A 23,052-nucleotide genomic window follows, 5' to 3' on the forward strand; every position below is an offset into this window, starting at 1 on the left:
AGCACCTTGTTTCACTTCTGCAAGAACACAGACTGCCTTTCTTTTTTAAAGAAAATTATAGTTATCCGTAACTGATTCAATAAGAAGATTTTTAATATCTAAATTAAGTATATTATGCAGATTGTTAAAACAACTACAGTACGTTTGTGCTGCAAAGAAAATAGAGTCCTTCATAGAAATGCCTTTTTTTCTTCAGTTCAATGCCCTTTAAAATCCAAAAATGTTGTTCATCAAAACTTAAGCTTTATGCAGAAAGGAAAATTTTGGGATGGAGGAAAACAACAGGACTCACACCTCAACCACAAGTGAGTTACAGATTAGTAAAGCACATATGAAGGGAGAAATCTGGCTTGATCCATGTCACTGTTGTTGTATTGCCAGGTTTGGAGTCTTTAGGTCCTAGAATCTTATCCATTGCTTTTCACATTCTGTAGTGAGTAGTCACTATCCTGCACAAACCTCTGCCCAAGTCCATATACTGCCTGATGCACATTCTTGCTTCAAGTCAAATATTTACCAAAGGTTGTAAAACCTTTCCAGCACTGAGATATTGCTGGCTTTACAGTAAAGAGGGCTTTTTCTTCTCTTCCCTAATGAAAATATCACAAGGTCTTAGTTTAACTAATGCTGGGAGATAATTAAAAAATGTGAATTTGTTTTTTTAACTTACCTTTTCCTTAATAATATGAGGTTATGAAAAGACATGATAGGGAAAGTACTGAGAAAAAGGTAAGTTAAGAAAATGTTCCCACCCCAGATGAAAATAAATAAATAAATAAATACAAAAGGACACTGAAAAATCGACTGTAGAACAAAAACACTTTCCAAAGCACAGCAAGCAGGAACTAGCTGTTATTGCTACAGTTCCCACTTTCTTTTGAGAGCTTCTTTTGGAAACTTTTGGTGGCTTGTTGTTGCTGGTGAGGGTTGTTTTTTGCTTCTACCAGCTAACAGAAGACTTGACTGTTTACAGGTTAGGGGTTGTCTGTGCCTTCTGTCTTCATCTGGCTGTTGTCAAGAAGAGACCCAAACACCTGTGCAGGTGGTGCTTTGGGAGCAGCCATTTGAATTTCAAGCTGGAGTAATGGTGGCAGAAGCCTGGCAGTTTGTGTATCAGTGCATACAGGTAAGCAGACTGTGAGACATTAGGCTGTTTCCCAGAGAGGCTGTAGAATCTCTGTCCTTAGAGGTATTCAAGACTGGACTGAACAAGGTCATGAGAAACCTGATGTAGTTGGTCCTGCTTTGAACTGAGTGTTAGACTAGACATTCCTTAGAAATCCCATCCAATCTCAGTCATTCTAAGATAAAAGTCATGCTTTCCAAGAATACTGCAATGCACCAGAATAGTACAAACTAGAAGAAAGAAAAGGAAAATAAAGAAAGGATATATGAAAAAGTGATAATTTGTTTATAATAAGTCTTTACTTACTAACTAGCTCCTCATAGAGACACATTTTGCTTTCGACTGATGAGAGAAGACTTGGATTTGGCATCATTAGTAAAGGATATAAGTACCTATTTACAGTAAGAAGGTATCAGAGATGCAGGAAGGAAACTTTGAAAAATTTCTGATAAAATCAGTAGAAAAGTAAAGGTGTTTCAAAGTTGTATGTTACTATATCAGGAAAATAGAAGTTGCTGATGTGTTAAAGAAATTTGGGGATGTTAATTTTCTGAGGCACTGAGATAAAGAATTATCAAGATATAGGCCGAGATTATTTGTAGATTCATTTGAACTTTCTCCGGCCTGAAAACTACTTTTACATTTTTTGGGGGGATTGGAGGGCCCTGTCTTTTCATTTTTACTGGACAAGAAGCTTTGAAGAAAGAGTCATTGTTTTTTGGAGTATGGTGACTTTCCAGCCAAGTTACACAAAACTTTTTCTGTTCTAAGGTAATAAAACTAATAAACATGGAGAGCTAATATATATGGATACATGGATAAAAGGAGTTTTTTAATATATATAAAAAAATCATATTATCCCTAAGTACCTGTTGTTTGTTCTACAAATGAGCAGACAACTTCTACACGAGAAGATGTTCTTGCAGTTACTTAGCTGCTGAACATGTTGAATAGTAAAACAAACAAACAAACAAACAAATAAAAAACCTTCGAGGAACAAAAGGAAGATATCAAATGGCAAAAATATAATGAGAAAAAATTTATGATGAATAAACATTCATTAAACAGTCAAAAGTCCAAGCAAGTTTCCTTTGAATATTTGTAGCTGTTGTTGCTGAAGAATCAGTAAGGCATAGATCTGAGAATGTTGAAAGAGATGGTTCCTACTAAAACAGGAAAAAGGGGAACTGAAAGGTCTTTCTGTTCAATGGTTTGAGAACTTTATAAAAATGAAAGGCTTTTGGAAGTTACATCAAACATTTAGCAGCTTCAGAATGTGCATTTGCTGATTCCTACAGAATCGTATTCCTATCATACCATATCACCTTATTATATTGGTAAAATACCATTATCACTTTCCAACAACATTAGACTACGTAATAAGGGAATTTTATGCATTGTGACCTTAAATCGCTATATATGAAAATAACACACTGTTCTCATAGGTCTTTCTGAATTTTTAACTAGAAACTGTAAAGTTTTAATCCTTTAAGGATGTTTCAATGGCTTTAACATAGTTAATTTAATGACACCATGGTATAATTTAAATCATACAATTCCCAGCTTTAGGCTGATTATGTCTGCTGTGAACATGGGCTAAGAGATAATAGCCAATGAGGATAATACAAAAAGCATATTATGAATGTGTACAGAGACAGCAGGCTATGGTGACAGGGAAGAATAAAAAGCATAGCATTCATTATATTAGGTCCAGTGAATTGGTGCAGATATTAATGTTGCTGCTGGTTTTCACAATTTGTTTTTAACAATCTGATAAAGGTGACATAATAATTATTTTGGAAGTTATTAATTGTTAAAGTTTAGAAACAGAAGCTACAGAAATAATTTACAAAAGGATTTTGCAAGAGAAAAGTGGAATGGAAGGGCAAAGCTTATGGATGCTCATTAAAAGGCTTCACAAATATGAAATGCTTCAGTTTGCTCTTACTAAAATGTTCTCTTTTGTCAAGGCTAGCCTAATAAGTGTCTTAGTACATGTTTAACCTTGCTGTGTGCATTAGACTTATGATTCTTTTATACCTGTCATTCCTTTCACTTACTTGCTGTATACAGCCACTGAAAGGAACCTGAAAAATTCAGGAATCTCAGATATGTATGTAGAAAATACATACAATGGAAGTCATTAACTTCAGTGGAATCTTTTTTTCACTAATGCTAGTAATTTGATGCGGCCAAATAGATTTATACACAACTAGATCATATTAGAAATAGTTTCTTTCACATTGTTAAATGTGTTTATAATTTACAAACAGTGATGGATCATTTCTGTTATTGGTTTTCATAAATATCCTATTTTGAAATTCTTGCCTCCTCTCTATCATTTATAAAGGAGAAACATTTAATCTGAAGTTCTTTTGAATTAACACCTTGCTCAAAGAGAATATGAGATTTATAGTGTTAAAGACAGGGAATGCAACTCATAATCAGAAATAGTGTGATAACTGATTTGTGATATTAATTGCCATATTACTTGAATAAATGAATACCTTGGGTTTGTTTATAGAGAAATTGATATAAAATTTTCAGGTAGAACTGTGATGTTGTCCTGGTTTCTGCTAGGATAGAGTTAATTTTCCTCCTAGTAGCTGGTAGGGTGCTGTGTTTGGGATTTAGGATGAGAATAATGTCGATAACACACTGACTTCCTAATTGTTGCAGAGTAGTACTTACACTAAGCCAAGGACTTTTCAGCTTCTTACACTGTCCTGCAAGCTGGGGGATGCAGCAGGAGCTGGGAGGGGACAGACCCAGGACAGCTGACCCAAACTGGCCAAAGGGGTATTCCATACCATCTGATGTCATGCTGAATAATTAATATGGGGGGCTGGCCGGGGTGGGGGGACCGGCTGCTCAGGAATAGGCTGGGCATCGGTCAGTGGGTGGTGAGCAATTGCATTGTGCATCACTTGTTTGTACATATTATTATTATTATTATCCTTTCTTTTCTGTCCTAATAAACTGTCTTTATCTCAATCCACAGGTTTTCATTTCTTTCTAATCATCTCCCCCCATCATGCACCACAAATTCATTTTAAATATTGAAATTTAATAATAAATTTAATTCTGTAGCTAGTATTATATTTACAGCAAACATCACTGAATCTTGATGGAATAAGTGATAATGTTTTGAAAAGATCTTTGATTTATGACAGATAAGGAAAAATATTCCTTGTGAAGTTGACTTTCTGGTTCAAAATGAATTTTAGCAGACCATGAGAATAAAATCTTTATCTGCAGTCACCACACAGATCATGGATGCTGACTAATAGACCTAAGGGCATGTTGAACTACACTTAACATGCACTTCAGCTGTGTACAGTGCTATAAGAAAAATATGTACTCAAATTGTACATTCCTATTTTGGAGCCTGACAAGATTTCTCAGTCTAAATAATCTAGGTTCATTTCACAAATTTCCCAACATGCCTTGGGAATTTCTTCTTTAACATTCTGGGTTTCTTCATAAATTAAAAACAGACCCATGCCTACAGATATTTTATTGCTATAAGGTAACATGTCCCTGAGCCACAGAAATTATTATTTATGTTGTAACTATTTCAGTATATAATGCCCAGATATTCTGAATGAGGTAAGACTCATATGCTGTACAACTAAATAGGCATACACTTCCCATATACTGAAGCCAGTTTTCACATAACTGTTTCCATCCTATTGTACTGGGTTTACGTGGCAACGCTTTGGTAGCTGGGGGCCATACGGGTAGCTTCTGTGAAAAGAATACAGATAAGGGCCCCACCGCTGGCCAGAGCCAGGCCAATAAGCAATGTTATTTGTGCCTCTGTGAGAGCATATTTAAGAAAGGGAAAAACAAAAACAAAAACAAACAAACCGAAACAAACAAACAAGCCAAAACAACCAAACCAAACCAAACAAACGACAACAAAAACAACAAAAACAACAACAAAAACTGTTGTGGAACAGCAGCTGGGAGAGAGAGAGGAGTGAGAAACAGCCTTGAAGACACCAAGGTCAGTGAAGGAATGGGAGGAGATGCTCCAGGCACGCAGCACAAGTTCCCCTGCGGCCCGTGGAGAGGCCCCTGGTGGAGCAGGCTGTCCCCCTGCAGCCCATGGGTCCCACACGGAGCAGATCTCCACGCTGCAGCCCGTGGAGGAGCCCCCGGTGGAGCAGGTGGATGTGGCCTGGAGGAGGCCGCGGCCCATGGAGAGCCCCCGCAGGAGCAGGCCCCGGGCCAGAGCTGCAGCCCGTGGAGAGGAGCCCACGCAGGAGCAGGGGGTCTGGGGGGAGCTGCCGCCCGTGGGGGACCCGTGCTGGAGCAGTTTGCTCCTGGGGGATGGACCCTGTGGTACGGAGCTATGTGGGAGCAGTTCTTGAAGAGCTGCAGCCTGTGGGTAGTCCCCGCAGGCTCAGTTTGGGAAGGACGGCATCCCGTGGGAGGGACCCCATGTGGAGCTGGGGCACAGAGTGACCATGAAGGAGTTACAGACTGACCACAACCCCCCTTCCCCCGTTCCCCTGTGCTGTTTAGGGGGAGGAGGTGGAAGAGGATAGATGGGGGGAAGGGGGTTTTTGGTTTCTTTCCTCTGTTTCTCACTTCTCTAGCTTGTTAGTAATAGGCAATAAATCCTACTATCTCCCTACTCTGAGTCTGTTTTTCCTGTCACGATAATTGTTGAGTGATCTCCCTGTCCTTATCTCAACCCTTGAGCCCTTTTCAACACTTTTTCTCCCCTTTTCCCTTTGAGGAGAGGTAGTGAGAGAGCAGCTGTGTTGGAGCTTGGTTGCCCACCCGAGTAAAACCATCATAGTTATTAAATGCTGTTAGCTTTTAAAACATAGCAGCAGAACATGGACAGCCCAGAAGGAATGGCTTTTGGCCTGCACAAACTCCTAAAGTGCCTAAGGACTACTTGGGGAGAGCTACTTGATGCAAACTAAATTCAAGCCAGAGACTTAACAGCATAGCTGATTGCATCCCAGTGTAATCCCAGACAACCTTACAAGGCAGCTTTTAATTTACTTGTATAGATAAATCATCTGCCCCAATTAGTGTACAGCACAAGAAAGTGTGAGAAGCTTTGTATGCTATCCTGGACACTCCTATGTTGTGAGCACCTGTCCATGGTCCATGGCCATTTGCTCTAATCCCTCCTGGGCTGCTCTGGCAAATGCATTTCTGCATCTGAGTGACCAGCCAACAAGAGAAATGATCTGGGAGAAAAAAATAGCCCTGATAAAATAAGAGGAACTATTTCTCAACTGGATCAGGTCCCTAAATCTTTCCATTGTAAAGCAACAGGCCTGAGAAGAGGGAAGGGAAATCCAGCAATGTAACTTTGCCACTGAAACCAGATCTGAATGCATTCATGGAAAAAGAAAAGCAAGTCTCTTGCCTAAGGTCCACAAAGCAGGAAATATTCCAGGTATGATGTGCACTGGTTTGTTTCTTTACTCATGTTCTCTGCTTTTTTCTGTATTTTGGAAATTATGACGGAGATCCTTATGATCTTCTGACATTCCTTCTGCAGAAATAGTTTCCTTGACTAGTATGATTTTATTCTCTTTAATGAGTGAGATAATTGGGGATTTTACATCAGAATCAGACTTGTTTAGGAGCATGACCAAAATCATTGTATTATCAAAATTTGTATTGTACAATAAGATTAATTAGTGAACAGTGTGGCTTTTGAACAAAGATCCTTACTTTGTGAAGGGGTGATCTTGCCATTTGTTTTTACTGTTTAGTCAAGGTTATCATTGTTTCCCTTTTCTACTCTATAACCGTATCTCTAATTCCCATTATGAGCCTGTCACAGCTAAATTAGACCATGATTTATTCAAAAAGTGCAAAGAAGTGACTTGCAGAACTCTCACAGGAAGAGAGGACTTTCTGTCATGAAGTTTCTCTTTCTTAACGTCCTCAGCATTTTCTCTCTTCACTACTTTCTGATCATTAAAGTGCCACTTGGGAATCTGGGGATCAGCTGGTGGCATGAAGTTAAGTGTTTAAATTCCCAAGAATTTTAGATGCAGTCTCTATTAAGGACAAATTATGCTGAATGTCACAGTCTGAAGAGCCTTAAGCAAAGAAAAACCTTTAAGCAACTGATGACTTGTCATTCTGCCTGTGTGGTGCACAAACAGACAACCATTTATAACAACAGCAGAGAAATGAATCCTAGTTAGAATCAGAATTTATGAACTGTTTGTTCAACTGGTAATTAGTTGAGCTGTTTAAGCAGATATTAAAGTCACATATAGTACATGAAATATCTGGTGATTGTTAGCAACTTAAAAAGGTCTTCAGCTTTTTTTTTTTTTTTCTGCAAGGCTATGGGGTATATCCACACTTCTGTAAAATAAATAAAACAAAAATAAAATAAAGAAAAGCAGTTGAATAGAAATACTGAAAAGCAAGGTCACACAGGGTGGGACTTAGCTCCTTGAGTTTTACTGTCTAGTCTTGTTGTAGGTGTCTGAAGAGGTCCAAAACATCCACGAGTGCTTGATGGATATTTCAGAGTAATTATGAGAGTCTTGCACTCTGCTGACACAGCAGATGGAAACCAGGGGGCAATATTGTAAGGCACCCCAAATGAACTGCATGCCTGCTTTACACAATTAAATCCCATTTGAACTGAGCCTTGGTAGGATATGGTGGAACATTCCTTCAAACATCAACCCTAGTAGTGAGGAACAGAATGTTTTTCTAAAATAATATTTGCTTCAATGCACTGTTATACATACAGTAACACACACTTTTGTATTAGGATCAACCATTATTTCCCTAAGAACAGACAGCAAGTGCCTAAATAGCTCTATAGCAGTATCTCAAGTACTATATTAATAAGAAATAACAGGAACTGTCAACCTGAATACCATTTCTGGGAAAAAAGACTGGGATGTTTCCGTTCAGGGAAGTCATTTAGGATCTTGTAGATAACAATTTCCTTGTAAATAACCATTTCCTCGTAGATAACCACAGAATTTGTTTGGTAGCCTATGGAAAATACTGTTTGCTAAACTGACTGAAACTTATCAGTGCCCATTTTCTTTCTATATTATGCTGGGAACACAAAGTAAAATCTAACTGCTTAATATTCTGCTGAAGGAGTTGATTAAATCTGAAGATTTTATTAAAAGGAAAAAAAATGGTGTTTCACCATAAAGTGAAAAGATAGTAGACTGAGCTCCTGTGCTCTGTGTGACTTATCACACAGATACAGGAAAGCTTGTGCCAGATATCATCTGAGACTGATGCAACTTAGGTTTCAATAGACAAACTGAGTACTTTTCTACCTGTTTTACATATATACTTTCTTTCGCTGTCACAGTGCAGAGTTTTCAGATTAAGCAAATGTTACATACCACAGTTAGATGGAACTGAAGTTATTTTGGAATGCTACCACAATGATAGGGAAGAAAGCCTATAATATATACCTCTATTACATACAAATACAAGTACGTATTCGAAAACAATGCAACACATACTAAGAAAAGCACTTTTTAAAATTAAATACAATTTTCACCTACAAACTCAAAACCTTTGTCTTGTTTCAGCTCTGAAACACCCTTCTTTTTCTTTCCTCCTTTTTTTTTTCCCTAATAATTGCACTATAAACCTATCAAAAACGGGAACTTGGAAAGGAAACATTGACAGATCCTTAAATACAGTAGAACAAAGAGTAGAACTGTAATAAGAACCTGTCAAAACTGAAAATGAAGGAGTCTGAGAGACCAGAAGAATATAAAAACATGTCAATTTCTAAGTTTTTGAATGATGGTGTTTTTAGATTTAAGTGCTCTATGTGTTTCCACTAATTGCATAGCAAAGGGTGACAGAAAAGATATCTAGGCATACAGGACAACTATTTCTGTAGTTTAAAGATTTTAGTATTAACCTGAACGTAGGTATAATGAAATCATCTCGGGCTTCTCTGCCTCTCTGTCTAGCCACACTGTAGCAATCCTGTATTAGTTTTTGGAATTTAATATCACAATACAAGATCTCTTTCTTGTAATAGTTTTTCTGCAAGCTTGTTCTGCCATGTGAAGGGGAAAGTGTTGAATGGGTTATAAGAAAGCAAGGACAAAATAAATGCAGATCTATAGTACCAATGCAATGTATAGACATTGTTTTTCTTTTTTCTTTTCTTTTCTTTTCTTTTCTTTCTTTTCTTTTCTTTTCTTTTCTTTTCTTTTCTTTTCTTTTCTTTTCTTTTCTTTTCTTTTCTTTTCTTTTCTTTTCTTTTCTTTTCTTTTCTTTTCTTTTCTTTTCTTTTCTTTTCTTTTCTTTTCTTTTCTTTTCTTTTCTTTTCTTTTCTTTTCTTTTCTTTTCTTTTCTTTTCTTTTCTTTTCTTTTCTTTTCTTTTCTTTTCTTTTTTTCTTTTCTTTTCTTTTCTTTTCTTTTCTTTTCTTTTCTTTTCTTTTCTTTTCTTTTCTTTTCTTTTCTTTTCTTTTCTTTTCTTTTCTTTTCTTTTCTTTTCTTTTCTTTTCTTTTCTTTTCTTTTCTTTTCTTTTCTTTTCTTTTCTTTTCTTTTCTTTTCTTTTCTTTTCTTTTCTTTTCTTTTTTTCTTTCTTTTTTTTATGATAAAATGAGATATATAAGAAACATTGACAAAATAAACATTATTATTTGCAAAGACAAAGTAACATTATTTTGAGACAAAAAGGCACAAAAAAGAAATAAAGCAGCACAAAATGTGAACAGTAGAAATCCTGCTTCCTCAGTTTGTTGGTTGACTTGTTCAATTTTTTATTTCTCAGTGAGCTGAATGGACAAAAAATAATAGAGACTGAACAGAACTCTTTGCACTGCTGGAGTGGTTTTGAGTGATTTGTTTTAACTATAATTAATGGACATGTAATAGAAATAATGAGCTTGAGCAAAAATTCAATATAAGAATATTCTTCAATAAGAAGAATATTTCAGATGTAGAAGAAAGAACAAAAACAGATGAAACAAAGATTTATAATGCTTTTTAACATCTATGACTCCCCAAGCGTATCTGTTGAAACATCAGCTGTAGTTGCTACTACAAGTTAATCTACACAAGAAAGTTAGGTGGCCTTAAGAAAGTGATAAAACAGAGATCACAGTATTAGCTCACAAAAATTTATACAGTAATATATCATTAGAAAATACCAGTTTTTTATGGAAGACTGAACAGAGAAATTGAAATAATTTATAAAAACAAACAAAAACAAATGTTTGTTTAGAATCTAATTGTCATTATTAGCATTACTCATGATTTGTACAGAAGAAATGACAGTAAATTCAGCAAATTCCAGTCTATTCTATTGTTTACTATCTACATAAAATAATCTGATGAAATATATATATATATATATTTCTTCCTTTCTTGTAGCTTTATATATAAGTTAAAGAACTTTAAATTAGAAACAGACACTGATTTAAATAGTCTGGATCTGGGTCTTGTTTAGAACTTGATGCTAAAATAGTAAATGAGGGTTTGATTACTTATGAGGGTTTGATTGGTTATCTGATTGGAATTCTTCAGAAACATCACAAAAAAGGTTTGTTGTTTCACCAAACTCTTGCACTAATTGTTCCTATCTAGTACCTAAATCAAAGTTCCAACCAAACATTTTATTACAAATCAAAGAATAAACTTGTTTTTCAGACTTGGATCCGAACACCATTCTCTTTTTTGTAAAACCAAAACTTCTAATGAACTAAAAGATTCAGAAGTTCTTTACCAAATTCTTATGGACTAAAAAGCTCATCATATCAATAACGCAAGTATGCATTATCACAGATTACTACAAATGACATGCAGCCTTCTATCAGCCTATGAGACAATAAATTCTAGAGAAACTTGGTGAGTAAAGATATGTAAAAAAATTAATTATTGTCAGATGACTAATGAAAATATGCAGATTAAATAGTCTACCAACACACTGCTGCTGTTCTCTGGTGTGTTCCAGTTTCAAACAAGAAAGTATAACAATAGTTTTTTCTTTTTCTTCTCTTAACTTTAAAGCAAAAATACTGATGAATTCATGTTTTTATGAATGTTTTTATGACTCACCAAGAAAGATGTGATATGAAAGAGATTTGGGTTTTATGTATAGTTCCTCTTGAATGCTGATAGTGTCCATTAAATACCCCGTATAATCAAGTTTCACTGACTATGCCCCGTTCTTTGAGAGTTTTACTTTCCTGAATAGTAGATCTCTAATAAAAAAATATTTTATTTTATTAAAATGTGGCTCTTGCAGAAGGTTTTGATCTTTAAATCAGGTTCATATAATGAATTGTGCCTATTCTTTGTTGACTATTTATCTTTCCATAGGAGCAAATTCATTACATTTAAAACATTTAGCAGACTGTAGCACTCAGATTTATACTTTTTGTCAGCAAATAATTATGAATATCCTACTTTTCTACTTTATTCTATAGCCTTGCAACTCATTTAAAAAACAGTTCAAAAGATCTGTTCTATCTACTAGTACTTTCTAAGTGATCTCACTACTCAAAATAATGGCTGTTCACCAGGGAAAGCAAACCTAGCACAGGTAGACAAAGAATATGAAGAGCCTGGGTTGAATAATTAGTTCATATGTAAAACACGCCAAAAGATGGAACTCATGATGACTCCTTCCACAGTTACCTTGCCAAGTGAGAGACTTTAACTTTTTGTATGAACCTGGAACATTTAAGGCTTTCAGACTGCATTCAGTTCCAGTAGGTAGGGTCAAGGTCTGACTTCAGTGATAAATGTGCCCATCCATGAGTTCTGCAGGCACAAACTCGGTCTTCTGCAAAGTTACAAACTGAAATGTCACATGAAGTATTTTTGTCAGCTAGTCAAGTTGATTTCCTCTTTCCTGTAGAGGGGAAGCTCTCATTGGTATTGTTTTTGTTGTTGTTGGTGGTTGTTTTTTGTTGTTGTTTTGTTTAGTTTCTCACAGATGTAGCTAAGTGATGCAAATTCCTTTTCCAGACTGGTAGACTTGGTAAAAGCAAACAGAATGTGTTCTACCAGCACTCCATAGATGATGAAAAAGCTATAGAAGAAAAATCATATTGGGCTGAGCTCTTCTTGCTTTCGTTATTATTTAACCAGAATGTTAATGTTGCTCTGTACTTTTTTTTTTTTTTTAAATCTTTGATGGACTAACATGCTATGTAAACTCATCACATGACAATTCCATGACATCTCCACATGACAATTCAGTTATTGCTGGAATTTGTATCAGCTATCTCTGAAGAAAACCCATTGTAACATACATAAACATGTTCCTCAAAATATGTCAGATTTTTCCTTTTTTTCCCCCCCAAACTTTTACACACTTCTCTTCCAGTGGTTCCTTCTCAGAGTGCCTACAACATGGAAACACAGATTCTAACTCTACTGATTTACACTTACCTTCCCCAAATCATGATAGCTTTCTTCATCTCTTCAAACAGATTCTATTATTGAGTGAGGAATACTGTATATAGAGGCAGAACAGAGTTCCCTTGAAACAGATATTTTCCCCCAAGATACATAATAGATGTTGGTGAATTGCTCTGAATGACACAAAGTGTTCCTTGAATAGCTGACTAAAAGCTAAATAGAAATCAAACCAAATCTTTCAAATATTTGAAACAATTCAGCTATCTCTTTTAATCTTCCATATTTCATCATTTCCTGCTCCTGGCTCTGCCAAAATAAACAAGTATCAAAAGCTGCAAATACCAAAAATGTAGCTCCAGGTTTCAGCTTTATGATATTTTAATTTCAGAGTTAGGCTAAGTTTGGGCAGAAAAGGGGTAATTACCAAAATGCTATACTGACCATTAATTAAAAAGATGATTTACATGTGTTGGTCAGAGAAGCCATAATGAGTTTTGTGCAAATGAGAGGAACAGGTCGCATAGTGAAAACTACATAACTACAGCATTAAAGACATCATGGAATATTTTATATTAACATCTTTGTAGATATCGTTCTATCATGCCTTATCAGTATGTAGAATTCAGATCTGTCAATAAAATGGTTTATATAATGCAGTTTCACTCTGCTTCCCCCAAGAGACAATATGACATGAGAGGTTACCCATTTTTTCCTTTTGAAAACCAAAAAAGTAGCATGACACGAAAATAAAACTCACCTGAATGAAATGCCTTTTGCAGCTAACAAGGAGAGATGCACTCTATTGCTCTCATCAGTATTGCACAAATGAACAAAAAGGCCTTGCTTTTATCTTTTTGACTAATGCCACATAAGTAAGTTTAATTGGTTCATTCGCATACATTACCAGAAGGAAGATAAGATCGCTGTGTGTACTTAAAGACCATGTGTAGGCTGGTAAAACTATTCTAGTGCACAGATATCCAATCCTGTAAAGTGCAATTACAACTGGCATTTAACCTGCAGTGCTTAAACTACCTTTAATGTACAGAGATGGACAGAGCTTATTTAATCAAACATATTCTGTTAAACAGATGTGCTGCTGAGTACAGAAATTACTTGTATTAATAAATCTTGTAATGGAATCACATTTTTCTTCACTGAATCATTTTAAAACTGTTCTTAGACAGACTTCCAATATGACCAAGCTGCCAATCTGCCTTATTAAAAGAATTTAAATGAATAAGCATATTTGATATTTTATGCAGCCCTGACTACCTCAGCCTGCATACTTTTAATACCCTCAAACACAACACGTATAGTACCTCTACAGTGTAACTTAAGCATTTTTAAATGAGTAATGTGAAATAGAGGAAAAACAAACAAATTTCTTTTCATCTTCTGCATCTTTGAACTATTTTGAGTTTTCAGTATTGTGGAAACAATAAAGTCACTACTGTCAGACTAATTAGCTTGACAAAATTATGCCATAGCCATGCTTACATACACATGTTCTTGTCAATGGCTGTGTTTTCATTTAGTATCACAGAATCAGACATGCAAACACAATATTTAGTTTACCGAACAGGCTTCTGACCTCTTACTCTCCCTTAAAGCTTTGTCTCCTTTCTTCCAAGTGATAGTTGGCTTTGGAGAGGCTTGTGGCTTGCATTCAATGACAACTTCTTGGCCCTTGGTAATAATTATTGTTTTCCTCATTTGATTTAGTGGGAAAGTGGGAGCTGAAGCTGTTGAAAAGAAACATGTTTACACTACAGAGAACAATCACAGCTTTCCATTTCATTACATTTTAATAAAGTTTGGTTTAGGGGGCAGAATTTCTATTTTTGGTTTGCAACTTATTGTACCACAGATTAGAATTTCACAAGATGTTTGAAACTGCAGCCAAGACTGGATGGTAGGCCTGTAATTTAATCAAGGTAATAATTAGTGAGATGTCATCCATGTCAACATTCTGAAGTAAGATTGCTTGTGAAAACCAGTACCTTTAGAAACTTAAAGCTACAGTTGATTTGGTTATACCTTTTCTAAAATTTTTGGATTTCTCTGGTAGCTTATTAGATGTAACTAGTTCAAAATGAAAAGAAGATTAAAATCCACAGCTATCCAAAATGCACTCTCTAGAGTTATTTCTTATAAAAAAAAATGTTACTTTTGGAACAATTTTGTTGCTTCCCTTTTTATTTTTTTTGTCTAAATGCTGGGGGTTGAAAAGTGAGAATTTATTAACAGAAGATATTTAGCCATATTTTGTTCTTAGTATTTCACTTTTCAAGAAGTCCCATTGATTGCAATAAAACAGCCAAGGTAATAAATATATCACAAAATATTACTAGTTATTGTAATTTCACAAGAAAGGACAATTGCAGGCATTGGAGTGGGCTGTACAGGGAAGTGAAGTATTCCACATTCCTGGAGGTATTTGAGAGAAGTGTGAACATAGCACTAAAGGGACTTATGTTTAGATGGTTGGACTTAATAGTCTTGAAGATCTTTTCCAACCTGGATGATTCTATGATTCTATGTGATATTATTCATCTGTGTTTTTGTTAAAGCTGTTTTGCAAAAACAGAGATAACTGCCCTCATACCCCAAATATTTCAACTACATATATGACAACATACTTCACTGCCTATTTCCTAATGTTATTTTGGGTCATTTTCATGCCAGAGCTATTTCTGTGGACAATTTATTCTGCTCTTTTCCCTTCAATAATCCAGAAAATAAAACACAACTACTACTTTAATGCAACATTATGGTTAAAATTTAATGGGGGTACAATTTCAAAAGTGACAGAATGAAAGGCTGATTTTTTAATGGCAACATATAATGCCCATGGTCCGTGTTACAGAACATCAAAGAAATTGTACAACTACCTTATAAATTAGGTATAGTGAAAACAAAACAAAACAAAAAAACAGAGCAAGAGAACTTTGTAACCAACAGGGACCTCCTTGTTGACTGTATCTGAAATGACAAAGGAAAGTGATGGGAAATGTATAGCCACTAACTGTGTAATTTGTAGCTAGACAGAAATATTTCAAAGAGTTAACACTGAAATTTTAATGTTCGTCAGCTAGGAAGTAGTGGAAATATACTACGTACTGCTTCAGAAAAGAACAAATTTTAGCTCAAATGTATTATATTATTTCAGTAACTTCAGCCTTATTATTTATTTACTGGGAATTTGCAAGAAGGATTCCCAGGTGCAGGTTTTGAAATTTTCCAGGCTTAAGCAGTGCAGAGACCTCTGATATGACCAGAGAGTTACTTTGTCAGAAACCTGTCTTCCAGCTGTACTACACTGGATTACAGAAAATAAGTCTCTTACAAGTTTGCCTCATTTATCAGAGTGTAATTCCTTTTACCACTGCTGTCCTGTTGTGTACTACCATGGTTTGCTTTATACAAAACTAGAGAGAGTTGTTAAGACATGCTACATATTTTTTCTTCATTAACTCCCATCCTCAACTTGCGAGTAATGAAAATTTTCCTACATTTTCTGAGAAACACTACATAGTATATTTGCTTTAACATGGGGTGATACTAGCTCAAATATACAGTTGCCAGTATTCAGTCAGCCCTGGTGAATTTCTAGGAAATTTTCAAGTTTGTAGAAGTAACTTCATGCTTAATCACCTGTGAACAATGGCCCTTGCAGAAATAATAATTTAATTTAACAGAGATTGAAATGTCTAATAGTTCTCTAAGTTTCTCTCTTGCATTTATTGTTGAGGGAAAAAATATTTTCCATGTATTTTAATTGACATAGCCTTATATGAGAAATAGACACAAAATGTAACTGAGTCAGTAATTTACAAATGGAAACATTCAGTTACCAAAAGGACCTGTGCTGTCCTAGGCAATAAAATGCCCCATTAGAAATAACAAGAAAAAGGAACCCACTATTATCTGTTCTGCTAAGTTTGGACAGACAGAAGCCAGTCTTTATCATAAGAGGCCAAGAACAAATGCAATTATCAAACAGAAAAAAAGCAACAGTCTGTTCTTTTTTTTTTGATAATACTCACCTAAAATCTTCAGCTCAGCACTGGCATAAATGGTACCATACTTATTTTCTGCTAAGCACTGATACATTCCAGCATCTGAGACATTCACACTGTTGATCAGCAGTATGCCATTAACCATCTCGATCCTGCTCTGTAACGGAATAAAAAAAAACAGTTCCATAAAAGCAAACAGGTACTGGAAATTTGTTGGGCTATTAATTTTAGACAAAGAGACAAAAGACATTATTAAACTAAAATAAAACTGAGCAACAAACTTCCTTGGGCTTTTGTTATCTAAGAGATAACAAAACTAAAACAGGCCAGAAAAAATTCCACGAATATTTAAAAGGAAATATATTTCTAAATGCAAGTTCACTCTCTCCTATGCTTGCTTTTGTCTCCTTGCTTATTTATATATTTGGTGCTATCACCCTTGTACGACTTTTAAAAACAGTTCATCCTGGTAACTAATGAGGCAAGAAGTGTGCTGTGGGTGGAAAATATCTGATGATCTTCATATCTCTGTCAAATATTTGGTCTCAGTCATGGCCCTATTTTATAAAAGTAGACATAAAAGATTGCTTGCGTGAGTAAGAGTGAAAGGATTTAGTTACCTTAAACATCAGAGCCAATTTCTTTTTTGAAATGTCCACTAGTATAAAATAATTAACACAGGTGGAAGAGAAGGGGCATTAATAGCTGTTTACGGAAAAAATGTACTTTATGGAACTGTATAAGGAATAATTTGAACTTCTATAAAACATCTCTAAGTTTCATTACTGCAGATGTTGTTGGTTTAGTTAAAAATTAGTAAAGAACAGATTGTTTGGAAATACAGAGGAAACTATGAATAAAAGTTCTCTCTGTCATAAACTCCTGTTTAAAATTAAATTTAATATGGAAATTTCAGAGCCTAGTGCAACTAATGATGTAGAAAATCAGAAAACCAAAAACTACAGATATTTACATTGCTTCAATTTCAGGACTCAAATGAATAAAGTAAAGGCATATAACCTTATTTTCAATGCCTCACAGCTTCAAAAATAAACTCTGTTTATGTTTCCTTTCTCATTGTTTGCATAATTGGTTGATGCTCACAGATAGAAGTGACATTCACTGGAAAGAAAGACATTTCATTTTTATATTTATAAATCCATACCATGAATTCTTTAACAAATGGAGATGTTTTCTCCCAGCATTGAACAGTTTATTTTAATACGAAAAAAAAAATGTTTGAAATAAATTTACAAAACTTTTCCTTAAATATTTTGAGACTATAAAAATGGAAAGGTGTTAGGCAAAAACAAACAAATGAACAAAAACCCCACATGAATTGGGTTGATGTGCTGATGAGTCAGTGAGAAAAAACAGAATAAAGTAAGACAAAAGGCAGTCCATGCCATGAGTGTTCTTTTAAAAGGAAAGATAATTTTATCTAGGTCTACTTCTAAAACATATCAGGTGATTGTATTAAAGTCTTTACATCTTTACCTGGAACATTTTAATGGTGTTGATGGTGAGTTCTGCTACTTGTAGAGAATTAAAGGAGTTGAAAACTGATGAAATGTACTTCTTACATTAGTCTGTTAGTGTTTTGAAAAGTAAAAACAAAACGTGCTATGTGGTAAATAACATAACATTGGGCGAAATATGAAGGAGTCTGATTCAGCAAATACAGCCTTTTTCTGACTTGTTACAATCTCTTTATACAGAAAAATAGACACAAATAGCATAATTTGTCAATGAATATCAATATCTAACAGAGAAAAAATAGATATACTGGGGATTGCTTAGATCAATATTACAGTACAGTTGCAAACACAACTCAGAAGATCCTGTTTCCAAAATACTTCTGAAGTAGAGAGAATTACTTATGAATGAAATTCAACATTGCTTGAGAAGATTCAGAGGGGACAGGCATTGAGAACCTGTCTTTATAATTATATTTCAGAAACTAATGAAGAAAACTCTCATTTCTGAAAGTACTTTTCAGTACCTTCTTTAATTGACTTTATCTGTATTAAAAGAGAAAAATGTGACATACTGGTGACTCCTCGTCTAATGTACCTGTGGCCAGAGTGGAACTCCATTTTTCAGCCAACGATATGTGGGCCTTGGCTTTCCAGTGGCTTTACATTCCCATCGGAGTGGATCCCCACTGTCTAATTGAGTATCGTTAAGTTTCTCCACCCAGTGTGGGTAGGCTGCAAGAAAAATATACCATACTGTGTACAAAGCATATGAACTGATAAGTTTCTAGCAGATATGCAAAGACCTAATCAATTAAAGAGATTGAATTGTGGCCTTTACAAAGACTAGCTTACTCTAAAAAAGGAACATTGTTAAACAAACAACCCCCAAAAAGGAGAAAGTAATGCAATTTATAAAACTTCTTAACTTTAAAGGAAATGCTGTAACGGCATCAGGCAGTTAGCAGTATCATGACCATGAACAGAAAATCTGCCTGATTTAATAAAATCCAAAGGATTCAATTACAGCACTACATATTAATATATTATTACTGGATTTAAGAGCATTTGCTTGGGAGTCACAATAGAGTATTTAGTAACATTGCAATACCTAAGCTATTTAAATTTCAATAAAGAGGTCAATCATTACAGACTCTGAGTTTTGTAGTTCTCTCATTTTACTAGGAAATCATTATTTATTCAGCTAATAATGACTGGGCATTTGGTAAGGCATTTGCACATATTTTTATTAAAGTTTTTTGGGTTTAATACATATTTCAAGGGAGAAAATATTTTTTATGCTTTTAAGCACAGAACCCATGAGATTTCCAGCATTCCTTATTAACATAAATTACATAACATGTCAATGTTAAAATGGCCTTTTTTTTTTTTAAGGTAAACAGTTGATAGTTGTATATATGATCATTAATACCTAGATTTCATGTAATAACCTGTTAAAAAAAGCAGGGAATATTTTTGCAGAAATGCAAATCTTTAATGCAGCAGTCAATCAGATAGTTATGTGTAGGATCTTATCGTTTGGAAAACTTACTAAGACTCAGGGAAGAACTGAGTATTCATATATATTCAATAAAAATATATATGCTTAGAAGTCCGGTTTTTGGTTTTCGTATTGTAGCAATACCAATTTTTCTAGCAAAGAAGATAATAGATTAAATTAATTAACTTAATGATACTATATATATATTTTAAATGGTGGAGAATAAATAGCTAATGACCTTCATTTCTAAAGGAATACAAAATTCTTCTGTTTCAAATGAGTAGAAAGAAATCCAGTTCTGTCAAAACACAGTCTCTACTTCCAACATCAGATAATTGATAACGTGCTTAAACATGGGGAACCAAGTTTAAAACTAAATCTTTGAATCTAGCTGCCATTTGACAGGTCACCAATCAAAGATGTGAGTAGATATGAGGATGCATGACAGCTGACTAACTGCTTCTAGCTTACATCTTGTGCATGGATGATAAAGATAGTGAATGAGGTGTCTATCATTCCTAAGCAGAGAATAGTCTACTGTACAGTCCCTGGCCAGACGGTTGTCAGAAACTGGATATGTAACATAAAAAAGAATCACTTATTTCCCTTTTAGTGGAGGAAAACACAGACAAGGTAGACCCAACCTAACTCCTACACCAAGACCACCAAGACCGAAAAAGTTGCTCTGACATTCTTCTCATTATAGTTAAGGCAATGCATGGCATGCTCCATATGTGCTCCTCTACACTGAATCACTTGATTCTTCTGTTAATGGAAAAATCTCATGTAATACTTTGAAGTAGTTTGTGCGAGTCCCTGTAGTCACTTGTCTACTAATTGTCCTAAAAATATAATTCAATTGCACTGTTTAGTTGTTGCTGTTGTTTTCTTCTGTAGTGTTTTGGTATGCACAAAGAAAGCATGCTGACAAGTACTTGCTTCCTTTGAAAATTAATATGCTAGTATGATTTTGGCAAGTGTGACTGTTGAATGTGTAGTTAAAAATTGTAAAAGATAGACAGTGGTGCCTTAAAGATATGCAGTTTCAAAGAGGCATTAAAATGTTCCTTTTGCTTTTCTGGAACTTCTACTGTGTGATCCAAAGCATATATGGTCTCATTTTTCTATATTGAGTTTGATCTCACAGTGAACCAGAGCATTAGAAATTAAGGAGTAACGTGATTTCACTGAAATAAAACTGCCTCACCAAGCCTGGCTGCAGAGGTGTTCTTCCTGGCATACAGCTGCCATTCCCTCCCCTCTGGCTGTGACTATCATGAAAGTATAATTACGGCACAGGTTTTCCTCTATAACCACAAAATTGCAAATCATAGTGGTATGATCAGTTGGTATTAACAATTATTTTTTTTTCATTATATGGAGTATTTCTACCTTAAATTTTCTCCTCATAGTCTAAGTGGTCTTTGGATTCAGAATTTTCAATCTTGCCATCAGCAAAGGCAATGACTCAGACTTTTACCTCTTTGAATGAAGCAAAAGAAATTTTGAACAAGATGGTAAAGCAGTAGGTAGAAGGAAAACAACTAAATGCATGATTAAGAGAAATATTTTGCATAAATTTTTGGCTTCCTTTCTTCTCTTTATGTTTCTTTATGTTTCTCTTCCTACTTTGCTACAGGAAAACAGAGTTCCCTCTCTAGTTATTAGCAAAAGACTCTCCAAAATATCATAACATTTGTTCTTAAACCTTGTCAATAATAAGAGACAAATGTTTAACTGGATTTGCAACTTCTAACTCAATGTATGATTTTAATTTTATTAACAAAAACTTTTAAGCATTATCCTGATATACATGTGGGCAAAGAAAATTTCATTCCATAATTGAACTTAATTTCAATAAGAAAATATAAGTTGTATTTAAACAGATTTTGAAATTAACATATATATTTTTATATACACATACAATATTCATCATGGGAAAAAAATGAGCATTTGCCAGTATTTATCTATCCAATGAAGAGTTTTGGGGGTGAATGTAAGAATAGAAGGATTCATTAATCTTCATGGATACTTTACCATAACTTTCTACACTGCTGCCAAGATTTTAAAATCACTGTCCATTCCCTGATTTATTTTATGTTGCATTTCTGTAGCTTTTTATTCAAGGATGTCAAAATGTTTTACAAAAACACATTGGCAATAAAACAGCAAGCTTACAGACCAGTTTTTGTATCCTCTGTGGAAGAAAAAAAAAAAAAAGATGCAGAAAACTCATCCTACTTTCTCAAATAATTTAGCAAATTTTTGGCTGAAAGAAAACTTATGAGAAAATTTTGCATAGACAAATGACTTTAGATAGTGTCCTAAAGTGTGAATGAATAAATGATTTCAGGGTGAAATAAATTATTTTTCTGAACATGAGGCCAATTGAAAAGTATAAAGTATGAGAAGAATAGGTAGCTATCACAGTGAGAAAGCCAAGATAACAGATTTGAGCTGAAGGTGCAATCAGAAGTCTTATCCACTTTAGCCAGTTTTACTCTATGTTTCTGGGGCTAACCTGCAGTGACACTGGTGGATTTTGTTCCATACAACTTTTATGAGGAAATGATTAAAATGGTGTTAAAAATCTGGTTTGCCTACTACACTGCATTTCAGAATATTCCTGCCCTCAGCTGCTTGTTCAACTGCCATGTTATGGCAGACCTCCCATCCTGCTGTGTCAGCAGAGCTGTTCATGGGTTGCTGCTGTGAGCAGGATCAGGTAACTGAGCCAGCTGAAAGAAAAATGGCAAGAAAAATGTTTTCATTGTCTGGTTCACATCACCACCCTCTGCTGAACTGGCACTAGTGAGTAGATAACACAGTAGCAAAGCCATCATTTTCAGAGTGAGAAAGGAGCAGGAGGAACTGCACAGAGCAGTGGTTGCCATTGGGAACATGCTGGTAGTCAGAGTTTGTGGAGGAGCTGTGACTGCAAATGGTTAATGCCCATCTCCACCCAAATTTTTGTGCTCTCTTCTATTAATCATTTTCAGCTTGAATAGAATTTCTTGTAAACTACAGGATGAGCTTGGGGAAAATCACACCTCTCAAAATGGGTTGCAGTCAAATATATGAAGATGTCTCGCATCATCAAAATTATATTTTTAATGACTATGTCACTTCTGCAGCTGAATTTCAACCAAGTGCTGAGACTACAACAATCTGAAATTGTCAACATCTGAAATACCACTTTCTGAACAACATCCAAAGTGTCAGTTGTTGACTCAGGCAGTCATGTTATACCTGGATTGCAGCATCAGGAAAGAAATGATAGATAAATCAGTAACTTGTGATTAAATCTGAGGAGACAGGCAGACTTGGGGCCATGGACTTTCTCCAAAATACTCTGTGATGACCCAGATTAGGTGCAAATGATAAAATGAAGATTCAAACAGACAGCAAGTGAGTTCCTACAGAGATATGCAGATTGTAAAACCACAGTATGACACAGCTGGTACTACAGTCTGCTCTGAAATTTTACGAGAAACCCCTGGTAAGGAATGATGGCCTACATCTGAGTTTCTGAGCCAAAATAATCCTTGTCTCCTGGAGGAATA

At 35.0% G+C, this 23,052-nt stretch overlaps 1 protein-coding gene across 4 annotated transcripts in view; it reads right to left on the reverse strand.

Annotated features, from left to right (window-relative positions):
• The window catches only part of CNTN5 (contactin 5), a 695,706-nt gene that overhangs the window by 116,996 nt on the left and 555,658 nt on the right, over positions 1-23,052 (reverse strand). For all 4 annotated transcript variants that reach the window (XM_080592024.1, XM_080592025.1, XM_080592023.1 and 1 more), the window contains 3 exons: positions 18,587-18,723; positions 16,541-16,670; positions 14,086-14,236 (listed from right to left, as the gene is read on the reverse strand). In XM_080592024.1, coding sequence (XP_080448150.1) covers positions 14,086-14,236; positions 16,541-16,670; positions 18,587-18,723 — 418 coding nt within the window. The remainder of the gene's footprint in view (positions 1-14,085; positions 14,237-16,540; positions 16,671-18,586; positions 18,724-23,052) is intronic.

This window comes from Anser brachyrhynchus (assembly GCF_964034855.1).
Source record: "Anser brachyrhynchus genome assembly, chromosome: 1".
NCBI lineage: Eukaryota > Metazoa > Chordata > Aves > Anseriformes > Anatidae > Anser > Anser brachyrhynchus.